The sequence below is a fragment of the Calliphora vicina genome, chromosome 5 (assembly GCF_958450345.1).
Source record: "Calliphora vicina chromosome 5, idCalVici1.1, whole genome shotgun sequence".
In the NCBI taxonomy this organism is placed as follows: domain Eukaryota; kingdom Metazoa; phylum Arthropoda; class Insecta; order Diptera; family Calliphoridae; genus Calliphora; species Calliphora vicina.
This window is the reverse complement of record NC_088784.1, coordinates 53,953,882-53,977,695: the sequence shown is the minus strand read 5'-3', so window position 1 is coordinate 53,977,695 and position 23,814 is coordinate 53,953,882. Positions and strand designations below refer to the sequence as shown.

Below are 23,814 nucleotides of genomic sequence, written 5' to 3'. Positions count from 1 at the left end.
TCTATTTGGAACAAAGACAATTATTGAACATTGTATAAATAAAATACAATTATTTTGACTATTTGGGTCTAATTTTTAGTAAAATAGATGTATTCTTGTCTACATCATCATACTTGGTATTATTAACTCTGTTTAAGAAAATGACAAACAAAAAATAAAAATCATACCGGTTGGACTGGTTCCAATAGCATTCAGAATCTGTAGCAGCAGCGATCGTCGGCCATAATAGCAAGAGTAAAGGTAGCAAAAGTAATTGATTGTTGTTTCGTTTTTGTATTTGTTGCCGTTATTGTCTTTGTTTTAACAGTAAACAGCAACAGCTAAACAGCTGTTCTTGGTAATTTTCTGTTGTATTGTCTCAAATTTCCATTTTTTTTCTTTTTTATTTATTTATTATTATTTTTTGAGACTGTAAAGTTATTTGTTGTTGTTGTTTTTATTTGCATTACCAGTGTATGTGTATGACTTGTATCGACATACAGTGACGAGCAAAAATGTAACATGGTTTAGGGTGCTCAAAATAAAAGTCCAATATTTTCAATGTGACAAGGTGAAATATATTTTCCTAAAATTGTATTCATTGATACAGTACAGTTACGATTAGTAAGGATATACCACTTCTCTGTAATCTATGTTTTGATAAAAGGATTTATTGCAATAACATAAAGAGATAGGAAATTGTGCCTACTTTAAATAGATAAGTTAACAAGTTAAATGATATTCAAATTTTACAATGTTGCTTCGAAATATCGAGAATGGCTTTTGCTCGTCACTTTACAATGTACAAGTACACAATCTGTTTTAAAATTTGCATTACTGTATATATTCTTTTTTCTTTGTGTACATGTCCCTGTACATTTGAGGTTTTTGGTTTCTTTTTTTTTATTGAATTTCTAAAATTTATTCAGGTTTTCTTCTTGTGTGTGTTTTATATGGTAAATAGTAAAAATATGTACTACTAAATAAAAAAAAAAAAATATTTTTACACAATTATTTAAATCTACATAGTTTTCAAGATTTAGCATTCAATGGGATATTTTTATTCTAAAAAGTAATCAATTTATTATACACACATATTTTCACTTTTATTTTTGGTTTTTTTATTCATTTATTTATTTGATTATTATGGTAATATGTACATATGTATTTATATATTTTTTTGACATTGACATTTGTCAGACAATATATTCATTCGATACATACATATGTACATTAGGGTGATAACTTTTTTAGTGCTTGAAATTACCTTATCGACACCTTATAAAAACCTATTTTTTAAGTCAATTGAGGGGGATTTAACATCACGCACTGAAAGTGATTTCTAAAATGCTTTAATTAAAATGTTTTTAAATATTTTTTATTTATGTATGTATATTAGAGTTCGTTTGTGACCAGGTCAATTCATTTGATTTTCGGGTATCATCATTTTTCTGAAGGTTTTTGCGTAAATAAAAATAATGGCGTCCTTTTTTTTGGAAAATTTTCACTCCTTGTTGTGGTTCAACGCACCTAAAGACGCGCATTTTGAGCACATTTTTCTGTAGAGCAAAAACGGTTAAATATATTGCAAATATGATTTCACCAGTCAATTCTGCATCAAAAATTAATACAATTGATGTTTTTTGAATCCTTAAAAATAGTTCCAAAACCCACAACAAATCTCATAAAAAAAATAAAAAAACTGAATTTTAGTTTTTTTAAACATGCACGATGAAATATTTCCTTTCTATCACTAACCATTAAAAAGTTATGAGGCTTCAAAGTTATTTACTTAACAAGAAAATAATAATTTAAAAACAAGTTTAGAAATTTTTTTATTAATTTGCCTTAACAAAACATTTTTAAAGCCACATAACTTTTTAACGGCTTGTGGTAGAAAGGAAATATTGGTAACGTTTTGATAAGCTTAAAATAGCTTTTCATCGAGCATATTCAAAAAATCTTAAATTCTTTTTTTATATTTTTTATGTGATTTGCGCCCCCCGTTGTGGGTTTTTGGAACTATTTATAAGGATTCAAAAAGCACCAATTGTATTAATTGTTGATGCAGAATCGACTGGTGAATTCATATTCGCAATATATTCAAACGTTTTTGGTCTACAGAAAAATGTGCTCAAAATGCGCGTCTTTAGGTGTGTTGAACCACCACAAGGAGTGAAAATTTTCCAAAAAATAGGACGCCATTATTTTTATTTACCCAAAAACCTTCAGAAAAATTATGATACCCGCAAATCAAATTTTTGAAATTAACTCTAATGTATATATCTATGAACTTTTTACAAAACAACTTAAGTGGAATTTTCAAATTTTTCAAAAGAGCGTAAAAACACTTGATTGATCGATAATTACACTGTGCACGAAATTGACACTTTTTTTGTACCCAGTGGCTTAAACTAATTCGGGTACGCTGAATTCAGTGGTGCTAAGCGTTTTTTAAGTTAGTTCGTATTTTCGAGATATACCGTTATTTCGAAAATGTAGGAGTTTGCACAACATACATATATTCACGTAACACAAAAACCATTTAGTTTAGTGAATAAACTTGAAAACCCGAAATTCCGCAATAAAATTACCTTTAAGTAATGCTTAACATGTTTTAAATCTTCGCAGTCGTTTTAAAAAAAAAATATTTTTTTAACAAAATTGGAAATTTTTGTTTTTTAAAACTGCGAAGATTAAAAACATGTTAAGCCTTACTTAAAGGTAATTTTATTGCGGAATTTCGATTTTTCAAGTTTATTCAATAAACTAAACCGTTTTTCAGTTATGCCAATATATAGTGCAACCTCCTCCATTTTCGAAATAACGGTATATCTTGAAAATACGAGCTAACCTAAAAAAACGGTTAGCACCACTGAATTCAGCGTACCCGAATTATTTTAACCCACTGGGTGCCCTGCTTGACAGTTTTTTCAAAAACGCATTTGGTGCATGATTTTTTTTTAGATATCGAAAAGTAGTGTTTTGAAACATATTTTCCTGCCCTACAACCCCTTGTTAATGTAATTTACAAAAAGTCATTACCCTAATGTACATGTGTATACAAGATAAAATTTACATATTGTATGTATGGGTGCCTGTGAATTTGCATTTTTGTTTTGTTGGTCGCTGGTTGTTCATTTGTAAGATTCTTCATTCATGTATTCGTTCATTCATTCATTCATTAATTTAGCATTTTTCTCTCCAACGACTCTTTTGCTCTTTTACACAGCGTTTCTTTTTTTGTTTAAATTTGTGTGTCATTGCTGCATAATTTGCCTTCACCATGGCAAGAACTTAAGCCGTAAAAACAATGAAGAAAGACAAAAATGTAGCCCATCAAATCCTACCTTATGATGCTCTGCAATAGTGACAGAAGTATTGATTGCGCCATATCAAGTATAATCACATTACAATGAATCAATTCATCCTTGATAATTTCTGTACTAGATTTATGGATATAAAAGTCCAAAGCTACAAAAAATAATTCCAAACTTTGCAGTACCAGTAAAATTGCATTAAAAATACATTTTTACTGATACTGCAATTTAATTTTTTTTCATTACCATAACATTTTTACTGGCTACTGAAGAAACTGCAGTAATCAGTAATTCTTTTTTACTTATAATGCAATTTAATTTGCGTTGCCAGTAAAATCATACGGATTACTGAATTTTCAATGCACTATCATTACAGGAAATAAAAATTAACAACAACATAAAAATAAACATAGAATTTAAAAAATGGCTGAAAATTTGCCAATTTGAAACTTATGTAAAAATGTTTTAAGAAAAAATATGTTAAACATGAAAAAAAAAACTATACAACGTCATCGTCATTATTACAATCGATTTAATAAAATTGGCAAAATAATTATTAATTGTACCAATTTCATAAAATATTTAAGACGACATTGTTTTCAAAAAATTTTAATATTTATTATGTCACAACATCATCTCAAACGTTCATTCATTAAATTATTCGGTCAGTCAGTCATTCATGCACACCTACAAAATGCTGTTGAGATTCCAGTTACACTACGAGAAATAATTGCAAATGTAGGTAAGTACATTGCACACTAGACCTGCTCTTAAAAATTAGATTTGCTTTGGATGTGTGTTATATTGGGGTCAATCGGATAACTAGAAAAGTTGTCAAATTGGGTAAACATTGGTACTTTATTGATGTCTGAGAAATGTTGCAATTTAAATAATTTGTCAATTCACAAGGTCTCTTATCAGTCATATTGTCATAATGTCCTAATATACCACGACTCGGCAGCTTGGCTTATCCGACTCTTAGGAATTCGGCGCAGGTCTCTGGTTGGCAGTATTATTTTAGGACATTTTTTGTTTGAAAACCAATAAAAACCATTGTCAAATATTAGGACATTATGACAATATGACATGATAAGAGACCTTGTGAATTGACCAAATATGTTTTTAACCTTTGCAATAAATCATATTTCTTAGAGAAAATTATATTTTTAATACGGTATGAAACATGAATTTCGAGTGCTATTATTTCAATAGCAAAATGTTTGAAGAAATCGGTAAAGTTATCATGGTTTACATAATTACATTTCACAACTTTCAATAGAATTCCGACACTTTTTTTTGTTATCCAAGTGTCCCTAAAGAACAAAATAAGATCCAACCAAATTAAATCTATTTTTTAAAAGCAGATCTAGTGTACAAATATTTAAATTCACACATGCATATCTGCATATACATACATTTGTAAATTTGCAAAATAACAATATACGGAAAAAAATTTATGGAAAAAAAAACAAATACATTATTAAATAACGAAAACTTTTTCGCCATAATACAAACCATTTTATTATGAATAGATTAATGCATACAGTGAAATCTTTAAACATTGAAATTCCACAATCATTGACAGCTTCTCCATTAAAGAGTGGTGTCAACTTATGAAATTCCTAATTCAAAGGAAACTACTAAATGTCTGTTTTAGTTTTTAGAATTGTTGATTGAGTCAGATCGAAAAAATCTTAACATACATAAATTTTAAAATTTAAAAAAAAATTTAAATAACGAAAAAAATATTTTTACAAAAAACAGCTGTGGAAAAGAAAAATTAATTTTGTTTACCTAAAAATATTTAAAATTGTATTTTGTATTTTGAAGTATAATTTGGTGAAGGGTATATAAGACTCGGTACAGCCAAATATAGCTCTCTTACTTGTTTTTTACAAAATTTTACTTCAATTTCCGTGCTCTGTCTTTGGCCTCTAAATTTCTAGCAGAGTTCCTGTCAGGAACTTTTTGAACCTTGTATGATTTTAAACCTGCATTGGCTTTAACTTTTCGTATCAAATAGTCCGAGTACTGAGCTCTTTTGAATATGCTTTCTATTTATTGGCTTTAGAAACATCATGTGGACCATTCCTTCTACCTGAACCAGGATTTCTATCAACGGAAAAGTTCTCCCGATACTGTTTAATAAAATTGGAATCAGTTTGACGGCAGATCTTTTATTGTTTGGCCAAATTTTTGTAGGACCAAGTTGGGTTTTGTTGAAAATATTTAATAATTAAATAATTTTAGTTCGTTCGCACTTTTTTCTCGTCACTCATTTTAATGAGATTAACAACAAATGAACATAATTGACATTAAACATTAATTAAGAGTGGACTTTAGGTATACCATAGACAAGATAAAATATACTTTTGACGTTAAAGTCGACTGTAAATATAAAACTAGCTGAAGCTGTTTTTAACTCATTTAACAACAGCATCAGCTGCTCTTCACAAACTAAAAACGTTCCACAGTGGGGGATCTGAAAAAAAAAAGTGGAAATAAATCTGTAACTTCTAAACGAATAGCCCGATTTTAATAAAATTTCCCATAGCGGAAAAGAAAAGATATACATATTATATATCAGCGTGTAGGAAATTATGTTCTCTTTTCAAAAATGTACAAAATTTTTAAGAATTAAAAAAATTATTGAAGACTTTTTTCAAAAATATGCGAATAAAAAATTATAGCTGATTTTTTTGGAAAATTTAAAATTTTAAAATGCAATAAAAGTTTTGTTTATGAATCGTTTTTAATGAAATTTTACACTTATATAGAAACGTTCGATGCAAATCCAAAAGTGAAAAAGATATTTTTGAATTGTTGACAATCCCACAATTCCCAAAAAACTTTCCAAAAATCCCAAAATTGGGATTTTTTGATTTTTGGATCTATTGAAGGTACCAAGCTCGGGGCTATGAAATCCCTTTGCATGATATTGAAGAACAGATTGGGACATACAAAACTGGTCTTAATTTTTTGAAAGCAGCTATGTGATTTTAGAATATGTTGTCTAAAGTTGAAATTTACATAAAAAATAGGTCTACTTCGGAAGGCTCTGGACCACGCAATAATACGAATTTTGATATTATTTTGCTTTTATAATATTTCCCGAAATGTTATCTTTCAGAAAAATATAAACACATTATTTATTTTTTTCTCATTTTCTGTATAATTTAAAATTAATGTAGGTACTTTTTTCGAAAAAAAATGGCGAAAAAACGACTTTTTTTATTTTTTTTAAGTTTGAATGCACATAACTTTTGACTCAGTAGATATTTTTTAACAATTCTTTCTTAAGATTATTAATAAATTTGTTGTTAATTCAAGAAAATCGGGAAAGAATTGGATCCGTTATTAGCAAAATGCAGACCAAGGTAGGCAAAAAAAATAAAATTTTACTTTTCAAATGCAAATAACTCGTAAACTATAAGAGATAATATATGGCTAAAAAAAAACTTAAACTTATCGACACCTCCTCTATAGCCATGGGAAATTTTATTAAAATCGGGCTATTCGTTTAGAAGTTACAGATTTATTTCCACTTTTTTTTCAGATCCCCCACTGTGCGTTCGACAAAAAGTCAAAAATGTTTATGTTACAAGATATTGGCAGATTTTGCAATTATTGAACAGTTATCAATAAAATTAGTATCAAAATATCATAATTATGATATTAATCTTATTTTTTCCATTTTTCCACCACAATGCCACTTGTCTATATTTTTGGTGGCACTCAGTTAAAGTCGGTTCAATTTAAAACACTCTTTAATTTTGACTATAGTTGCAAAATAATTAAAAGCAGGTTTTTATTTTAAAGTTGTTTTTAAAAAGAACCGACTTTAGTGTATGACTGATACATTTTTCAAAGATAAATTAATAAAAAAAAACTTGTGTTAAGGTTTTTTCGATCTCACTCCTTATACTACCCAACAAATCACGTCACAAAAGAGTAGTGAAATATTGGATATAAAATACAAAACTTACATATTTAATTTGTTTCACTCTTTGGAGTAAATTGACCGGAAATTTTGATAAGAAATATTAAAAAATTCTGTTCATTACTGGGAATTGAGTAACGCTTTTCAGTGGGTAAAATTCAATAATGTTGTATGTAACATTATTATAAGAGGGGTCCAACGTTAAATCTGAAAAAATCCATAATTCGTTTCGATAAAGAACTTCTTCAAATGAGAATGTATACAAATAAAGAAACTACATAATTCTAAAAATAAAGTACAAAATATTAACACTACGAGTATTTGCACACCAAAGGGTGAGTTAGGTGTCATAACATGGGCATAGTATAATTTCAACTAACTCCACCATAAAGAATTTGTGTCAGTCGTGTGACAGGTCTCTTGCGAATACTACTGGCTTATACGACAGCATTATCACATGCTCAGCTAGCAAAACTAGTTAAACACACACTAAAGATGAATTCTGATTGTCATATAGTAAATTTAGTATTTATGTATATCATGGTTGATATCGGCAATACTAACTCAATAAACTCTATTATTGAAATCAAAAATTTATAGAATAGCTGTAACGGTATTTTATCGATAACTGCAGTTATTTCCGCAATGCTAGCTGAGCTGTAACAATAGCAAGTATAAAACGGTATTTTATGAGAAACGGTAGCAAATCCTGACAATTTGTAAAATATCTGTACATTTTGGCGCCATCCTAATATGTAAAATGTATGTATGTATGTGAATAAGTGTGTGTGTTTTAGTTTGTATGTTTAGGTATTTAAAATAAAACACAATCTCATCAATTATGTCGAATTTATACAAATTCAATATTTATACAATTTTAAAATGAAATGCAACCTTGATATTAACGAAAATTCAAATTGCGTTGGTATCATTTAAATTGCCATTTAACGTGTTACTTTTTTCTAATTGTCAAACAAATAAAATACAAACTTACTACATACATACATTCATTCAAACACATTTAGACAAAAAAAAACACAAAATAGCGAATTGTTAAAATCATAATAAAAGAAAACAATAACAAAGTGGAAAAGCATAAAATGATCATAAAAATTGTTGTAAAACGTTTAACCAAAGTCTGACCAAACAACAAAAATAACATGAATGAACAGCGATCACAATTTGAAATAAATTGTGATACAAAAGTGTGGGACTTCTTCAACTTTAACATGTTTTTTTTTTTTTATTATTTTTTATTTTGCTGATAGTTTTGTGTGTAAAAACAAAACAAATTAAAAACATTTATTTATAAAGTTTGTTTTGGATATTTTTGCAAAATTTTGCGTCATTTACAACAACTAAATATACACTCGCTAACATACAATAGATACATACATTTATTTATTTATTTATTACATTATTGTTGTTGAAATATATCTGTATGTACAAGCAGTTCATTCATTAAATACATACAGTTTTATTATTATATTTTTGAATGTAAATAGTTAGACCACCACCGCCTCAACATAGACCATGCAAAAAATCATGTTTGCAGTCAATCTGTCACCTTAAAATAAATTTCCATTAATTTCGTTGACACCATTTCGAATGTTTTTGTTCTAAATAATGATAATTTCTTAAAGCAAATAAACTTATTTACATTTAATGAAGGGATGATTTCCTAAAGTTCTTATTGGGGTATTTATTGGATAAATCAATAGAAAATAGAGTCTATTTATTGTCTTTTGAATTTTAAAAATCAAATCGATCGAGTGTAAAGAAATAAAATAAAACATACGTTTTTTTGGAATCCACAGAAACATTGGTAAACTGCGTTAATATAAATTTTATTAAACACAACTTAATGCATTATATGTATCTGTCTCTTCCCCATTTCTTTAAAAAAAATTCAGTTTTCTTAATAAATCTCTACAACACCTTCTCTGCGTATGAGCTGAGGAGAGCTCGATAGAGAGAGGCTACATCGACAAAAACAATAAAGAATAATAAATTATTAACATAAATCAACAATTCATAAGACTGTCAAATGAACTTGCCTCCCTTAATAACCCATTCCACGACCTCAGATAATAATATTAACAAACATAATATTATTGTAAGTTATAATAACAGCGAACATAATTAATTTAATTTATTGGTTTGAGAAGACAAACTACAAGCACAAAGAAACACCAACAATATGGCAACAATGCCAGTCGTTTGGTGCACCGATCCTAATTCGGTCAACAACAAACCCACAGCATTCGCCCTACATGGCATTCAGTTGCAGGGCAATGTCACCGAGAAACAAGTCTTAGCTTTGCGAGAATTGGTTAATGCAGCCGCCGAGGGCCGCTTAATTCTTCCCTCAGATGGCACATTTATGCTGCTTGATAGTGGCATAAGCATTGAAAGCTCTATTGTTAACAATGTTAGTAGTGTAACGACCCCTACAACAACCACAACAACAACATTGACTACAATACCAAACACAACAGCAACAACATCGACGACATCAATGCTAACGGATGGTGGCGGCAACAAGGAAAATATTGATCAAAATCGAGACCGAACTCAAAGTAGCGAAACGAATAGTGGTAGTGGTGTTCATCATCGACATTTGAAAAACACCTATATTCTAATGCCGGTTACAACGACGGCACAGAAAAATGCCAACGCCTGCTTGCCAACATTAACACCACCCACCTCAATGTCTACTACTCCCACATTCGAGTTGGAAGGTCCTCCGAATTTCGAATTGGAACCAAAATATTCTACCTTTACGCCGCCGGCGTCCGCAACAGAAGACGACGTTGTCCTCTATGAATTCTTGTGTTGTGCCAAATGCATGAATGATCCCAATACTTCACGTTGTTCCAGGAATACAGCAGCAATTTCACAGCACCGCAAATCGCAGTCGCAACAAATGTTACAGCGTTTGTTAAAATCATGCGAACGTTCCTCCTCGATACGTCAGGGAGGAGAACCTTGCAATGCATCTGTTCGCAAAGTCAACGAACCGCATCAGCTGTATGATCCGATGTATAATATTGCCAATAAGTACACGCGTCGATATCAACGCAAACACTGCAATATGTCTGCCGCTACTATTGCACGTAATCGTCATCACAGTAATCGTCACAAATTACCAATGCAAAGTGTGAAAATCTTTCACAATCGCAACCACGCGTGCAGTAATGGAGGTGGAGGTAATAGCGCTGGTAGTTGTGGTGCCAGTGCCAGTGGCGGTGGCGATTTCTGCGGTGGTGTTTTAACAAAATCCACCACCACTATGATGACGAGCGGTGTTGTTAGTGGTAGCATTAATGGTAACAGGCACAGTCACTGTTACTGTAGCGGCAATAGTATTAGTGACTGTTGTGGTAAAGCAGCAACAGTTATGGCAAACATACCATTAGTAGTCAATCAGCAATCGTCGTTAACGCCTGCACTACAGCTGCCTCTGTATGCAACGGTTAATAAAACTAACGGTAAAACGAAAATGACGATGGAATTGAGTGCGTCCAAACAGCCCACCACCGCAAAGGTGGTCACGGTTAGCGCAATCGTTCATGAACCTCCGCTAAGTCAAAAGGCCGGTCAGCGGGAGAGGTTCCCCGAAGCAGCAGAGAATACAGTTCGCCAACGCAAACTGGGTGCCGTGCACGGCGGCCTACAGGATACAGTTCAAATTGAGCTGGACAGTTTCGTTCAGAAATTGCAAAACTCCCATAATCAGCAAACAAACTGTGATATTGTAATGGACACTTTGCCAGTGGTAAAGGATTTAATTAGTTTCGATGATGACGACGAAGATGCTGACAAAATTTTAATGTCCAATACTTGTGATACTAATAGTCAAATGGTAGATTTACTCTCGCAACCTAATGTCGATTTACCTACCGTGGCAGAGGAAGAAACCGATGTTTCTGAAGACTTGGTAGAACATTTACCCGCCAACAAATCACCTCCTCCAGCACGTAGCAATGCATCGAGTCGAAAGACTAGTTTCGATTCTACCTGCACCATTAGTTCAATGGATTCTGGTTTTATTGAAATGCAAAATAAACTGGAAAATCCACAGCAATCAGCATCGGTCAATCATCCAACATTGGCCAGCATTTTCACTGGTCTGGCTTTGGCTAATCCCTCAAATGTGTCAACACGTGACGATGCTAGAAGCCATGCACAAGGAGGTGAAAAAATTGCCCGTCTCAACTATAAGGAGTGCTTAACACAGTCGCGCAATCGTCGTAAATCTTATGAAGAATTTAAAGCCATGTTTGCCAACACAAACTTGGAATCGTCGACATCGTCTTCACCATCAACATGTCCAGTAGTAGATACTGGTATGGCAAATGAGACTAAAATAAATATAAGACGCAAAACCTATCAAGATCTTAGAAAAGTATACGACAATAGCAAAGACATGCACTGTGACTCTCTTAGCCAGCAGACGGTCGCAAGTAGTAACCATCAGCAGCAACAGCAACAGCAAAACAACCAAACGGAAATAACAACAGCAGCAGCAACCACAACAACAACCCTGAATGGCTTAGAATCAATATCAGAACTAGAATGTGCGACAACGATGGCTCTAGCGTTAGCTCCAGCTTCGGCCAAAATGACGTTAGACATAGACAACAAAGTTGGACCAACAACACTTGTAGATTTAAACGCTGTTCGTAGTGTTGGTGGCGTTGTTGATATTGGTGCTGATGTTGTTGTTGTTGTTGACGGTAGTAATAAACCGGCTTTTCCAAACGAGTTTGCTGTTAATACCGTACCAGGTACTACAAATGAAATGGATACTGCTACACAGTGTGCTGATAGCAGTAGTAGTAGTGTTGGTGGTGGTGGTAATGGTAATGATGATGGTGTTGTTGATAATAATGATAATGACAAAACGAATACATGTTGTCGTCTAGCATTGAACGAAGCGGACAAAACTAGCAACTGTGAGACTAACAACCAAATCGATTGCAATCACACCATCAACGCTGCCACCACAGATATTTTACGTAAAAATTCCGATTTTCTATCGAAAATTCTCGATCGTCAGTTAATGACCAAAGAAAAAGAAAAAGCACACATGCGTCGTAAATCATATGAGGAATTTAAGCGACTGGTGCGCGAAAGTGAAATGGACACTGATAAGCCATCTGCTGCAAGTACTGATGCATCAGTCTCCGCAACAACTCCCTTCAAACGACAAAATTCAAAGCAGCGCAAAAGTTATGCTTCGTTTTTGTTGATGCGACGAAACTCCAATTCAAAAGATCAAAACAATGAACGAGTTAAAAAATTAATACCAGCGAACGATACAAAGAACGATGGCAATAAAGTGAAGTTGGAATTACAACAAGTTACCGGTCAAATGCCGGAATCCAGTGGAAGTGCTGGCACCAACAATTACCGACACAATTTCAAAATCTACGATAAGCTGGTGTACGGCACCATCTACGATATTATACAGCGTAAAAACGATATTTATAATTTAACATGCCAACGATACGACAAATATATGACCTATGGCACTATCTACGAAATACTTCATCGCAAATCATCCCAGCCGTCGCCGCTAACCTCTTCCAATAGCTACAGCGGTTGCAACAGCGAAAAACTATTTCAACGGAAAAGTTTATCAGCTATTTTGGAGAGGGATTGTTTCTTTTCCACAGAGAAAGGCAATAAAAACGATTTGGAGAAAATCAAGAAATCTGGCATGATTTATGACATCATACAAAAACAGCATCAGCAACAGCAGCATCAACAATTGGAGTTGAACACAACACACACTACCAATAAGGATGTAGCCAAAACACAAGAAGTTGACGATAAGAATCAAGTATTGAATTCAGTAACAACGAATTCAATTCCAACAATTGATGCTAATGTCGCGGATAAGGAAAATGTTTTAAATGTTGTGACCACAAATGTTGCCTACAAATATGGCACCATATATGACATCTTACAAGGAGAGAAATTGGATGCCAATGGCGAAGCTGCAACCATAAAAACACAGCAACTGCCACTGAAGTGTCTTGTTAACAATCGTTTTGTCGTGAGTAAAATCGACGAACCATTGAAGGTGATTGAAACTAAGAAGAATAGCAATGAAGCACGTACGCCGGAGCAGAATGAAGAGAAGGGAGTGGATGCTAAAAATGTACTACTTAAAGCTACAAAGCCAAATAAAATGAGAAGACTGTCTAATATGTTAAACTACAAGGGAGGCGAAAGCAAATCGTCACCATCATTATCAACTGATAAACCAAACAATGCAAGCGCGAACAACGAACATTTAGAGAACATGAGAGAACAATCCAAAGAGTTAATACTACATTCAAATCTAATTCCAGTCGACAGTGAAGAATTATATTCTCGCATAGTTGCAAAAAATCGAGAAAACGCTGGTGCTGTTGGACGAAGCCCCATACAAAAATCGAACTCTCTAGATGCAATATCAACCTCGGTAATAATTTCTCCGCCGGCCTCACCTTCGCCGCCACGACCTCGTCGGAGTCTGAAGCAACACAACTGTTTGCTACGCGACCAACAGAAACCAAAACAATTGCAGTTGATTAAAAAACTATCGCTCGATAACTCCATGACTGCTGGAGATCGAAACATGACCAATCAATCGGCGGGTAGAGACAAAGAAGTTAAACTTCGTCGCTGGTCGAATCAAATTCCCCTTAAATGTAACTGTGATTTTACGTTCTCATCGAACAGCAAAGATAGCTCCTCCACAAATCGAGATCAATGCAATTCATGGGAGCTATCCATAAGGATGACATCGAATTGCACCTGTCTTGAAACGCTCTCTTCTGCAAACAATAGTAACAAGAATAATCATAATAATTGTAGTAGTAGTGGTGGTGTCATTGAAACATTTAGTGCCGAATTGTCATCCAATAACACATTCTTCTCCCCCTCCTCATCCGCCCAGTTAGTGTGCAATACGTGCTCAATTCATTCAGACACGCCGTGCCTGTGTTTGGCAAGCAGAAATACCACAAACTTAAAAACAACAACAACATCAGCAACAACTACAACGCCAGCTGCGACGTCTAATGGCAATAGCAAAACATCGGCCAAGAAAGGTAAATCACGGCGGCTATCGGAATTTACGCGGGGTGAATTTTTAAATGAAAAACCGTAAGTGATTTTGTTTGTTTAAATTATTTATTTTATTTATTGATTTAATAATTTCTTTGTTTTGTTGGTTAATAAAGTTGTATTTGCATTTTGGTTTCATTCACAAAACTATTGGACACTAGTCTACTACATTTACCTTCTTTAGCTTCTTTACTTCCATGCTTTCGTCTCTAAACTAAAGTGTAGGGCAACGAAATAATAAGGTGAATAATACAACTGATGGCGGTGAATTGTGCAGTGATAGAAAATAATTTTGATTCAAATACCCCGCCGCCATCACTTCATCCACCAAACTTCCTCACTCATATTTTATTTTAATAATATTTTCTTGTAATTATGGGTTTATTCGTAATGAAAGTGCGAGTTTATTTTCTACTTTTAGTCAGCGGTCGTCGTGTATTGCCTAATAGGGATATTTAAGGGAAACGTCTGGTCTCATTACTTTTAAATGGTTTCTCTGTGACTAATTTTTATTTTAAGGTTGTATTTGGAGAACCCGAAATGAAATCGAAAGTTGACCAACATCAGATATGGCAAATAATTCTTGAAATAAATAAATGTTGATGAATTAGTTTTTCCATTGTTTATTTAATAACGATACAAAATGTTTGATATATTGTATCACAAGCATTGTTTTCATTTAATAGTGGAAGATTTAAAACCAGACACTGTTAATTTGTTTACCATTGGACACTTAGTTGGGCTGATAACGAAAGGGATTGGATTGGTGAGTGTGACGACTTATATACAGAACTATAATTGCGAAAGTCTTTAAACTTTGTACTGCACGAAGTTTGTTTAAAAATGTGTGGGATTGAAGCAAGGGTGTTATCCCCCAGTCCCTCCCATTCAATGTAAATAGTTATTTTTGAATATATAGAAATGGGTTTTGTATGTTATTATTGAATATCTGGAACACTATAACATTTCAAGCCTCTAAACTTGGCAAACGTTATTTTACCTTTGTACATAGACGAAATAAATATGGGTGGGATATCTGAAGATCTGTATTTACGAGAATATTAAAACTTTGTCGAAATTACTTTCCTATCATTTAGTTGGGCTAAAATTGAGAGGGATCGGAATATTAAGAACTTCAATATCGAATAACATTTCCATATGAGGATAATAGATAACACTTGGTATCTTGGCACGACTGTATTTACTAGGATATTCGAAAGTTGGCGAATTAAATATGTATTAAGCAAAAAATGTTTATAATATTAAGATTTATGATAATTTCAAGATTAAATATCTTTAAACTATCTATGCGTAAAACATATATCTTGGTAAAACCTTAAAAACTACAAAAAAAAACCTGTTGAAATTATATTCATCAGTTTTTTTATTCTACTACGATTAGGATTATGATAGCGAAGCGAACCGGGTAAAGATTGTTACTTTTATAAAACTATTTTAAACACGAATTTTTAGGTCCCATAAAAGTTCATTTTGTTGATGAATAGTAAAAAATTTATTTGTTTGCGTCCGATCACCCCTACTGTCCGTTGTTGCATATTATTCTCATTAATATTTAACTTTGTTGGTTATAAAGTTTAAACCCAACAAGAGAGTTTTCAATTGCATTTGTATCTAACTCACAATAATGTGGTAATTAATTTTTATTTTTATATGACATTAGCATCATTTTGATTTTTACCATAAATAAAAATTATTATGCACTGCACTTGGCTTTAGAAGTCAATGTTAATGAAAAAAACACCATTTTTAATTTGATTTCAATCACTTGAGTTTGAATAGGTAGTTGATAACAATTTCCTGCTACATATTCGAACATTCGATGCCACAAATAGTTACATATTAATTAATTTATTAATTGAAACGATAACAATTGCATAATAAAGATTAATTTATGTGAATTGAAATGGTTTCAATAAAAATAAAATCATCAACTATTGACACTTATTAAATCATAAAAAAAAACATATTGTTTTGAAGTTTTTGATGATATTATAGTAAGTATAGGTTTGTAAATAATCAAAAAAGTCCTCTTGGAAATATTAGTAATAATCGAATCATTCACACAAAAAAAATTAATTGAATGAAATTTGAATAAATTCAAATGAATTTGGTAAAAATGAATTGCAATTCGTTTTCAATTCATTCGAATTGAATTGATTTTGAATTAATTCAAATGAATTAGAAAAAAGAATTAGCAATTCATTTCAATTAAATTCATTTCCAACTCATTTGAATTGATTTTGTAAGTAAATCTACAGTAAGCATCACTGTCGTTTTGTCATTCAACTAATTTTTTATGTAAAAGACAGCAAGCATTACAATGTTATTTAGTTATTTTTCCTGATTTTTGATTATTTGTGGAAGATAGTTTTATTTTTTTTAAATAAATATTAGCAAAAAGTTTGTCGTTGGCTGCTCGTGGGTCACAAAACTTCAAAAATTATTAATTGCTTCTTGAATATTGAATGTGTTTTGTCGTTCAACATATTTCAAAATAATAATCAGTTCTTCTTGAAGAAACAAACTCCAAACACCATGTTTTCATTGATCAGGCGCGGATACAGGACAAGGCTTTTCAATGTTTGTACTGGATATTTTCATTTTGGTAGGAGAAATTTTTCATTCCCCCTAGAGATTTGCTCTTGAATTTGATTGATTGCAACTCATTTTTGATTTATTCATTTGAATTGCTAATTCTTTTTTCTAATTCAATTGAATTAATTCAAAATCAATTCAATTCAAATGAATTGTAAATGAATTGCTAATTCTTTTTTCTAATTCATTTGAATTAATTCAAAATCAATTCAATTCAAATGAATTGCAACTCATTTCTGCCTAATTCGTTTGAATTGATTCAAATTTCATTCAATTCATTTTTTCAATTCAATGAATTAATTCAAAATTTAGCTAATTCATAATGAATTAAAATCAAAAAAGAATGATTCATTTACAGCTCTGCCAGCTGACCGTCCCGACTTCGCTCGGTAGCTATTAATACATTTTTACTTCGTATGGGAGGAGCCACACCCATTGTGAATCTAAACCATCCAGGGACCCACTCAAACACGTACACAAGAATTATATATATAAAGATATGCATATCCGGGTGACTGACTATAAATATTTTTTTAAGTGTATTACTTAAACATTGTCATTAAGTTAAATATGTGGGATGTATATATATAAGACCTCTGACCTTTTTGATTTGTACGATTACTTATTATTGCAAGTGTATGCACGATAATAAACATGGAAACAGTTGGCGAAACTGTAACCATAACGAACGATGATAATATCAATGTAGTTTACATAGTAAATAACGGTCAACTTAACTCACGTTACACAAATTAAATCGGTTGTTATTTGAATATTCAGCAATAACAGCTGGCGACTGTTGTGGTTGCTCTCGCAAATAAAACTCATAAAGTCGTCTGTCTCAACTAAGCTCTGTAATGTCAGCATAAAAATGTAAAAATACACACATTCATATGTACATATGTATGTAAGTACACATTGTATACAACATATGTAATGTAATATGAAATATTTTACATCTGAAGCTGACAATATCATGCACACGCAAAAATTAAAACTAACTGTGTATATCTTTGTGCCCAGAGTTGCACGGGTTTTATTTTTATTTTTAAAAAAAGCGTTTAATTTATTTTTTAAAATTTCAAACAAGCCAGTATTGAGCTTGTTATAAAATAAGTTTTAAAATGTTTTCTTGTTATAAGCTCGTTTTGTGGCATTCCATTGAATCATAAGATATACATTTTTAAAATAATTTTTAATCAAATTCTCTAATATGTTTGATTTTCGTCATATAGATTTTCTTGAAGCGAAACAAAAAGCAATAGATACATTCGAAAAATTAGCCATGTATTAATTTTTAGCCCTTAGCTTTCAAATTATGAATTTTCAAAATACAAATTGTTTAGTCTCAAAAAACCTATATTTAAAACCTCAACTATGTGGCCATTTGGCACAAAAGAACAAATCTTTACCATTTTTTACATCATTAGTACTTTAAGATAAAAAATAACAATAAAATTGATTCAAAAGAGTTCTTACTATTTTGAAGGTCGACTTTCTTAAAACAAGATAAAACAAAAATATTGTCGAAACAAAAAGTATCAAAATTACCCGTTCCGCAAAACTCCCGGAATAGATTTTGCAAAAATAAGAGTATCTGAAAAATAATTTGGTCTTTATGTTCCATACTACTATATTTTAATATAATAAAAAGTTCTTTCGAAATATTGTTGTCCAAAATATCGAAAAAGGGTATATCGTACGTGACATAAAACGGAACTCATTTTCCGTTCGAAAATATTCGAATCGTTTCTTACACTAAAAGAAATACTTTTCCTTTACAATCCGTCATATTTAAATAAAAACAATCTTTGGATGATTTTATAATAAATAAAATTTAATATCATACGTGACATACCGTACCTGACAGATTTTTTTCTTATAATAAAACAATATATATTCTGTAAATATATTTATACAAAAACTAAAAAAATTAATAGAAAATATACATTCGGTTTCAATAAACAATTTTATAATATCAAATAAACAGAGTCAAATTCATTTCATACTATATGCTAATTGGGAGCTTAGTTTTAACCGCTATTTTAGCCTAAAACATGCCAATTAAATTAAAAAATTAAATATAGTCAGTTTAAACAATTATTTTTGATAATAAAATGTAATAAGCTCTAAATACATACAATTGGTAATATTTTAGTGTTTTCTCCTATTCAAATCATCTTGAAAAAAAGTTTCAAGGGTTTTTGGGTTTTCGGTCGTGGTAGTCATTCTCGTGGAATTGACCATATATACTACATATGTAAATACAAATGTACATATGTATGTGTAATTGAAACACAAAAAATAACAAAAATGTGTTTTCAATTACGAAAATTATCTATTCAATAATTTTTGTATTTGAAATTCAACCAATAACGAAAATTGTATATTCAATTGTCAAAATAATCAAATTCAAAACTCAAAATTCAATAGAAAATATCAAGAAATTTTGTTTTTGAGCAAATGAATACTTGATTTAATTATTAAATAATTGAAACCAGTTCAATATGTGACAAATATTTGAATTGAAACGGTTTAAGAATTAGTTTTTTCTGTGTATTTGAAATATTTAACACCTTCATCAATATAAATAAAAATCATACTTAATATGAGTATACACGCAGAAAATATTTTTATGAAATATAATCAAGGTCGATGGGATCATATTTGGTGTAGCTCTCATGGACAATAAACTCTCTACTCAATTTCTATAATATTTTATTTAAGAAATTCCAGGGAAATTTTAGTTTCTTCACAGATAAGATAGATTCGTTGTGAGTTGTTGCCAATAGAACGATTCAAATATATACATACACTATTTCGATTCAAGTAACCAAAAGTCACTTGAACCCTACTAAAATATTTCAGCCACAATGGAAATATTTGGTCATTAAGACTGAATACTAGGGTGGCCCTTAATAAACGAAAGTTGGATTTTGGCCATTCTCACCCCCCAGTTTGGTGAACATTAGTAAAAAAAATTATCCTGAAAAAATTTTAGGTAAATCGGTTGGGGTTAAGACATGCCGCAAGCCCTCTGAAGTTTTGAGATGCATTTACAAGGGGAAAAATGCATTTTTTTCAGTTTTTGTAAAAATTTTGCCATTAAAAAATTACTTTTGTAATTTAATTTAAAAGAATCGAAATGTGTAGGTAATTGTCGTTCTAATGAGACATAAAAAGCAGAAATCGGTCAAAAAATGTTAAAGTTATTAAAAATTCGCCAGGCCATTAACGTGTCTCAGGCCACTAGAACAATAAATGTAGGAACAAAATTAACATATTTTGATAAAAATTAAAATAAAAGCTCATTTTTACTTAAAATATGTCCATATATACTTGTATATGAGTTTTTGTCTTCGTAGGATACCGTTAACCTATTCTTAGGTATGAACAAAAAAATTAAATTTTTTTAACGGAAGATACAAAACTCCATTTTCAAATTTTTAAAAATTTTGTTAAACAAATTTCAGAATTTTTTGATCATCTCATTGGGATTTATTAAGAATATAATAGGGAATAAAAATGTGAAAAAATTATGAAAATATCTCTTATAGTTTTTCCGTACCTGCGATTTAAATTTTGAAATTTTCGAGAAAAAACAATTATTTGGCAATTTTTAGGCCAATGAGCTCTATTTCCTTACTCTTATGAATTTTAAGCCAAACTTAATCAGGATATTATAGTCCAGATAATTCTAAATATACTCTGAAACTTCTACTAAAAACTTCTATAAAAATCGTTCAGCTATTGTTTTTTTTTTTGTATAATGAACTTAAAATTTTATTTTTAAACTAAGCTTTTTGGCTTGTTTATAACATTGTAGTATATTTGCATTTTTGTTTTTAATTTTAATCACAAAGCTGTAAATATTTTTCAATTAACAGTTTTAGACTTTAGATGGCAAACAAACAAAATTGTCTGGTTTTAATTAAAAGTTCTTGACTTTACGATTGTAACGACTAGATATTTTATTTTTTTTAGTCATAAAACCAGTTAAATTCGCTATAAATACAATTTAATTTGGCCATTGAATTTAAGTGACCGCAGAATTTTCAAGGAAATTATAAAATCTTCAACAAAAAAAAAAATTTTATAGCAAATTAATGTTTATTTTCCAGTTGCTGATAAATATTATTTTAGTATTTCTTCTTCAGTACTTCATGAGCACTCAGACTCCCATTAAGGTATTGAGTTGCGAAAAACATTCAGGAAGAAATAAGATTTTTGAATAAAAAATAAACACCAAATCTATAAAATGTGCATTTATTAAATTGTTACTATATTTTCACGTAAAAATCATTATAGACATGTTCAAATAAAAATAAAAAAACAATAAAAACCACATGAAGTATTTTTTTAGTTTTATTATTTTATTTTATTTAATTTATGTAATATAATATAGAATTTCTGCATTGTTTTCCTCTATTGTCACGTTTCAAATGCCGAGTACGTTTTTAATTTCAAATGTTCTTAAAACTTAATAGATTTAATAAACATTCAATTCTATATGTATTGATCCAAATGTTCATCTGTGTATTTTAGTTTTATTTACGATTAGGAAACATCATAATCATAATAATCTTATTGAGTTTATTTCGTTTTCAGACCCACAATTTTTATCACCATTTTTAATAAGTTATGATACATATACAGTGGAACAAAATTGTTTGCTAAATTCCATGTGATTCTCAATTAATTTTTCAAATATTTACACAAATATACAGCTGTTTTAACAGCTGTCCCAATTCATACATTCATTCACCAATAACACATACGGTTTTTCGACATATATATTTATATTTTTATTATTAGAAAATATTCAGACCAAATTTCGTATTTTTAGTTCCACTTGTTTTGGCCATATCATGTTATTAACAGCGTATGTTCGCTGAGGCGAATCTACGTATTTTCACATAACTTTGTCCATATATGTATGTTGTACCGATTTTTCCAAACAGTTTTGAGAAACTAGAAATATTAATACTAATTTTCATACCCTAGGTCCTTTTGTTTTGGCACCACGCCACTTAAAATTTGTATTTGTCCCTAAATAGCTGGCCGCCACTGTATATTTTAAAATAATGATTTTATGACATAATAGATCAGATAGAACAGATTCGTTGTGATTTATTCGTTGTCGAATAATTCGATTGATCCACAGACTTTTGGGTTATTTAAACTACGATTTAAATAACCCAATATTTATGACCCCAATTAAAATTTTTCAGTCACAAGGCAAATATTCGGTTACCACAACCAAAAATATTCACTGTGTGTGACAACAATAATTTAACTTTTCTAGTAAGTCGATTTAATACAAATTGAAATTTTGAGTTCTTAAAGGAATTATTAAGATGCTTAACATTAAAACTTCGAAGGATATTTATATTTAGAGAAAATGATGACAGTGATTCAAATTTGTTTAATAACATTCTGATTTGGAAAAGTTCCTTTAAACTTTTTCAGATTTAACTAATTCGGACCTCTTAACTATTTTAATATTATAGAATTACAAACAAAATGACAGCCAATCGACAGATGTATGTAGCTTTTTTTAAATTTTTATATTTTATATTTTTGGCAAAAAACAAATACATAACAATATCTGCAGATAAGTCCCGGTCCACACTGTGAAACATTTGCTGCAAAACATTTGTGTTTGTTGATGAAAGGGGAAAGAGGAATGAAAAAGGGAACTTTGAAGTTTTTGTTGAGTATGTCATCCCCATTTATTCGTTCGTATTCGTACTGTACAGAAATGTCAAAAACTGAAAAGTAAAATAAAAACTTCACTGTGTGGACACGAATGCAGTTTCAAAAGAGAATTTAAAAATGTTTTGCAGCAAATGTTTCACAGTGTGGACCGGGACTAATGAACAAATAAAATGGATATGCAGCGGAATATGTACATTGTACAAGAATTGATAAAATTTCTTAATATTGCGGAATTTTCATTAAAGAAAACTTTCTGAAGCATGTATTTAAAACAACAATATTTCATTTTGAAAATTTGTTAATTGGTTTTTAACATGTTTGTTGTTAAAACAATACAAAATTAATGATTGTCATTATATTTACTACACCGCCATGTTTTCTAAAGTTGCTGTTGAATGACGTTGTTTGAAACTTATTTTATTTTTGGTTTTGATGCTGTTGTTGTTGAAAGTTGTTGTTGTTTTTCTTTTTTTAATATCATAGTTGTAGCTTGGCGCCATCATCCATTAACTTCTCAAAAATATCATCCAATAACTCACTCACTCACTAACTGGTGCTACTGTGTGCTTTCGTTTAGAGGAGAGAGAAACAAACACATGTGGTCCATCATCACTAATTAATATTTTTTAATTGAAATTGATCTGCACACTTTAAAACAACGAGTTACAAACATAAATGTGTCATGTCAGTTAATACTCGTTTGCATGTAGATTTTTCTAAAGTGTGCATTTGAGATTTAAATTTTTACGTCGACTCTTTTATAAGTATTGAACTGAACTGAAGATTGTTGCACAGCATTTAAATCTATCTTCTATATATATAAAAATGAAATGGTCCATGTATATAATGGCATCACGTGAGAACGGCTGGATTTGGCTGATTTTTTTTATTTGATTCGAGATGGTTTGTAAAGAAAATAAAAATCAAAAATTCCGTGTAAAACTCGGAAATTTTTTTTTGAGTCCAGTCAACTGTAATGAAAAAAGCTCCCTAAAGTATGCAGTATAAATTTAGATATTTTATTTGCAAATAAATAAGAACAGGCAGGTGTATGTGGGTTGGACAAACTTAAAGAACTACCAGGCGAAGCCGGGGTGGTCAACTAGTATTGAATAAGAG

General features: G+C 30.8%; 1 protein-coding gene across 3 annotated transcripts in view; it reads left to right on the top strand.

Annotated features, from left to right (window-relative positions):
* Src42A (Tyrosine-protein kinase Src42A) overlaps positions 1 to 23,814 on the top strand; it is a 78,036-nt gene that overhangs the window by 18,772 nt on the left and 35,450 nt on the right. For all 3 annotated transcript variants that reach the window (XM_065512477.1, XM_065512475.1, XM_065512476.1), the window contains one exon: positions 9,153 to 14,400. In XM_065512477.1, coding sequence (XP_065368549.1) covers positions 9,440 to 14,400 — 4,961 coding nt within the window. In that variant the 5' untranslated portion in view covers positions 9,153 to 9,439. The remainder of the gene's footprint in view (positions 1 to 9,152; positions 14,401 to 23,814) is intronic.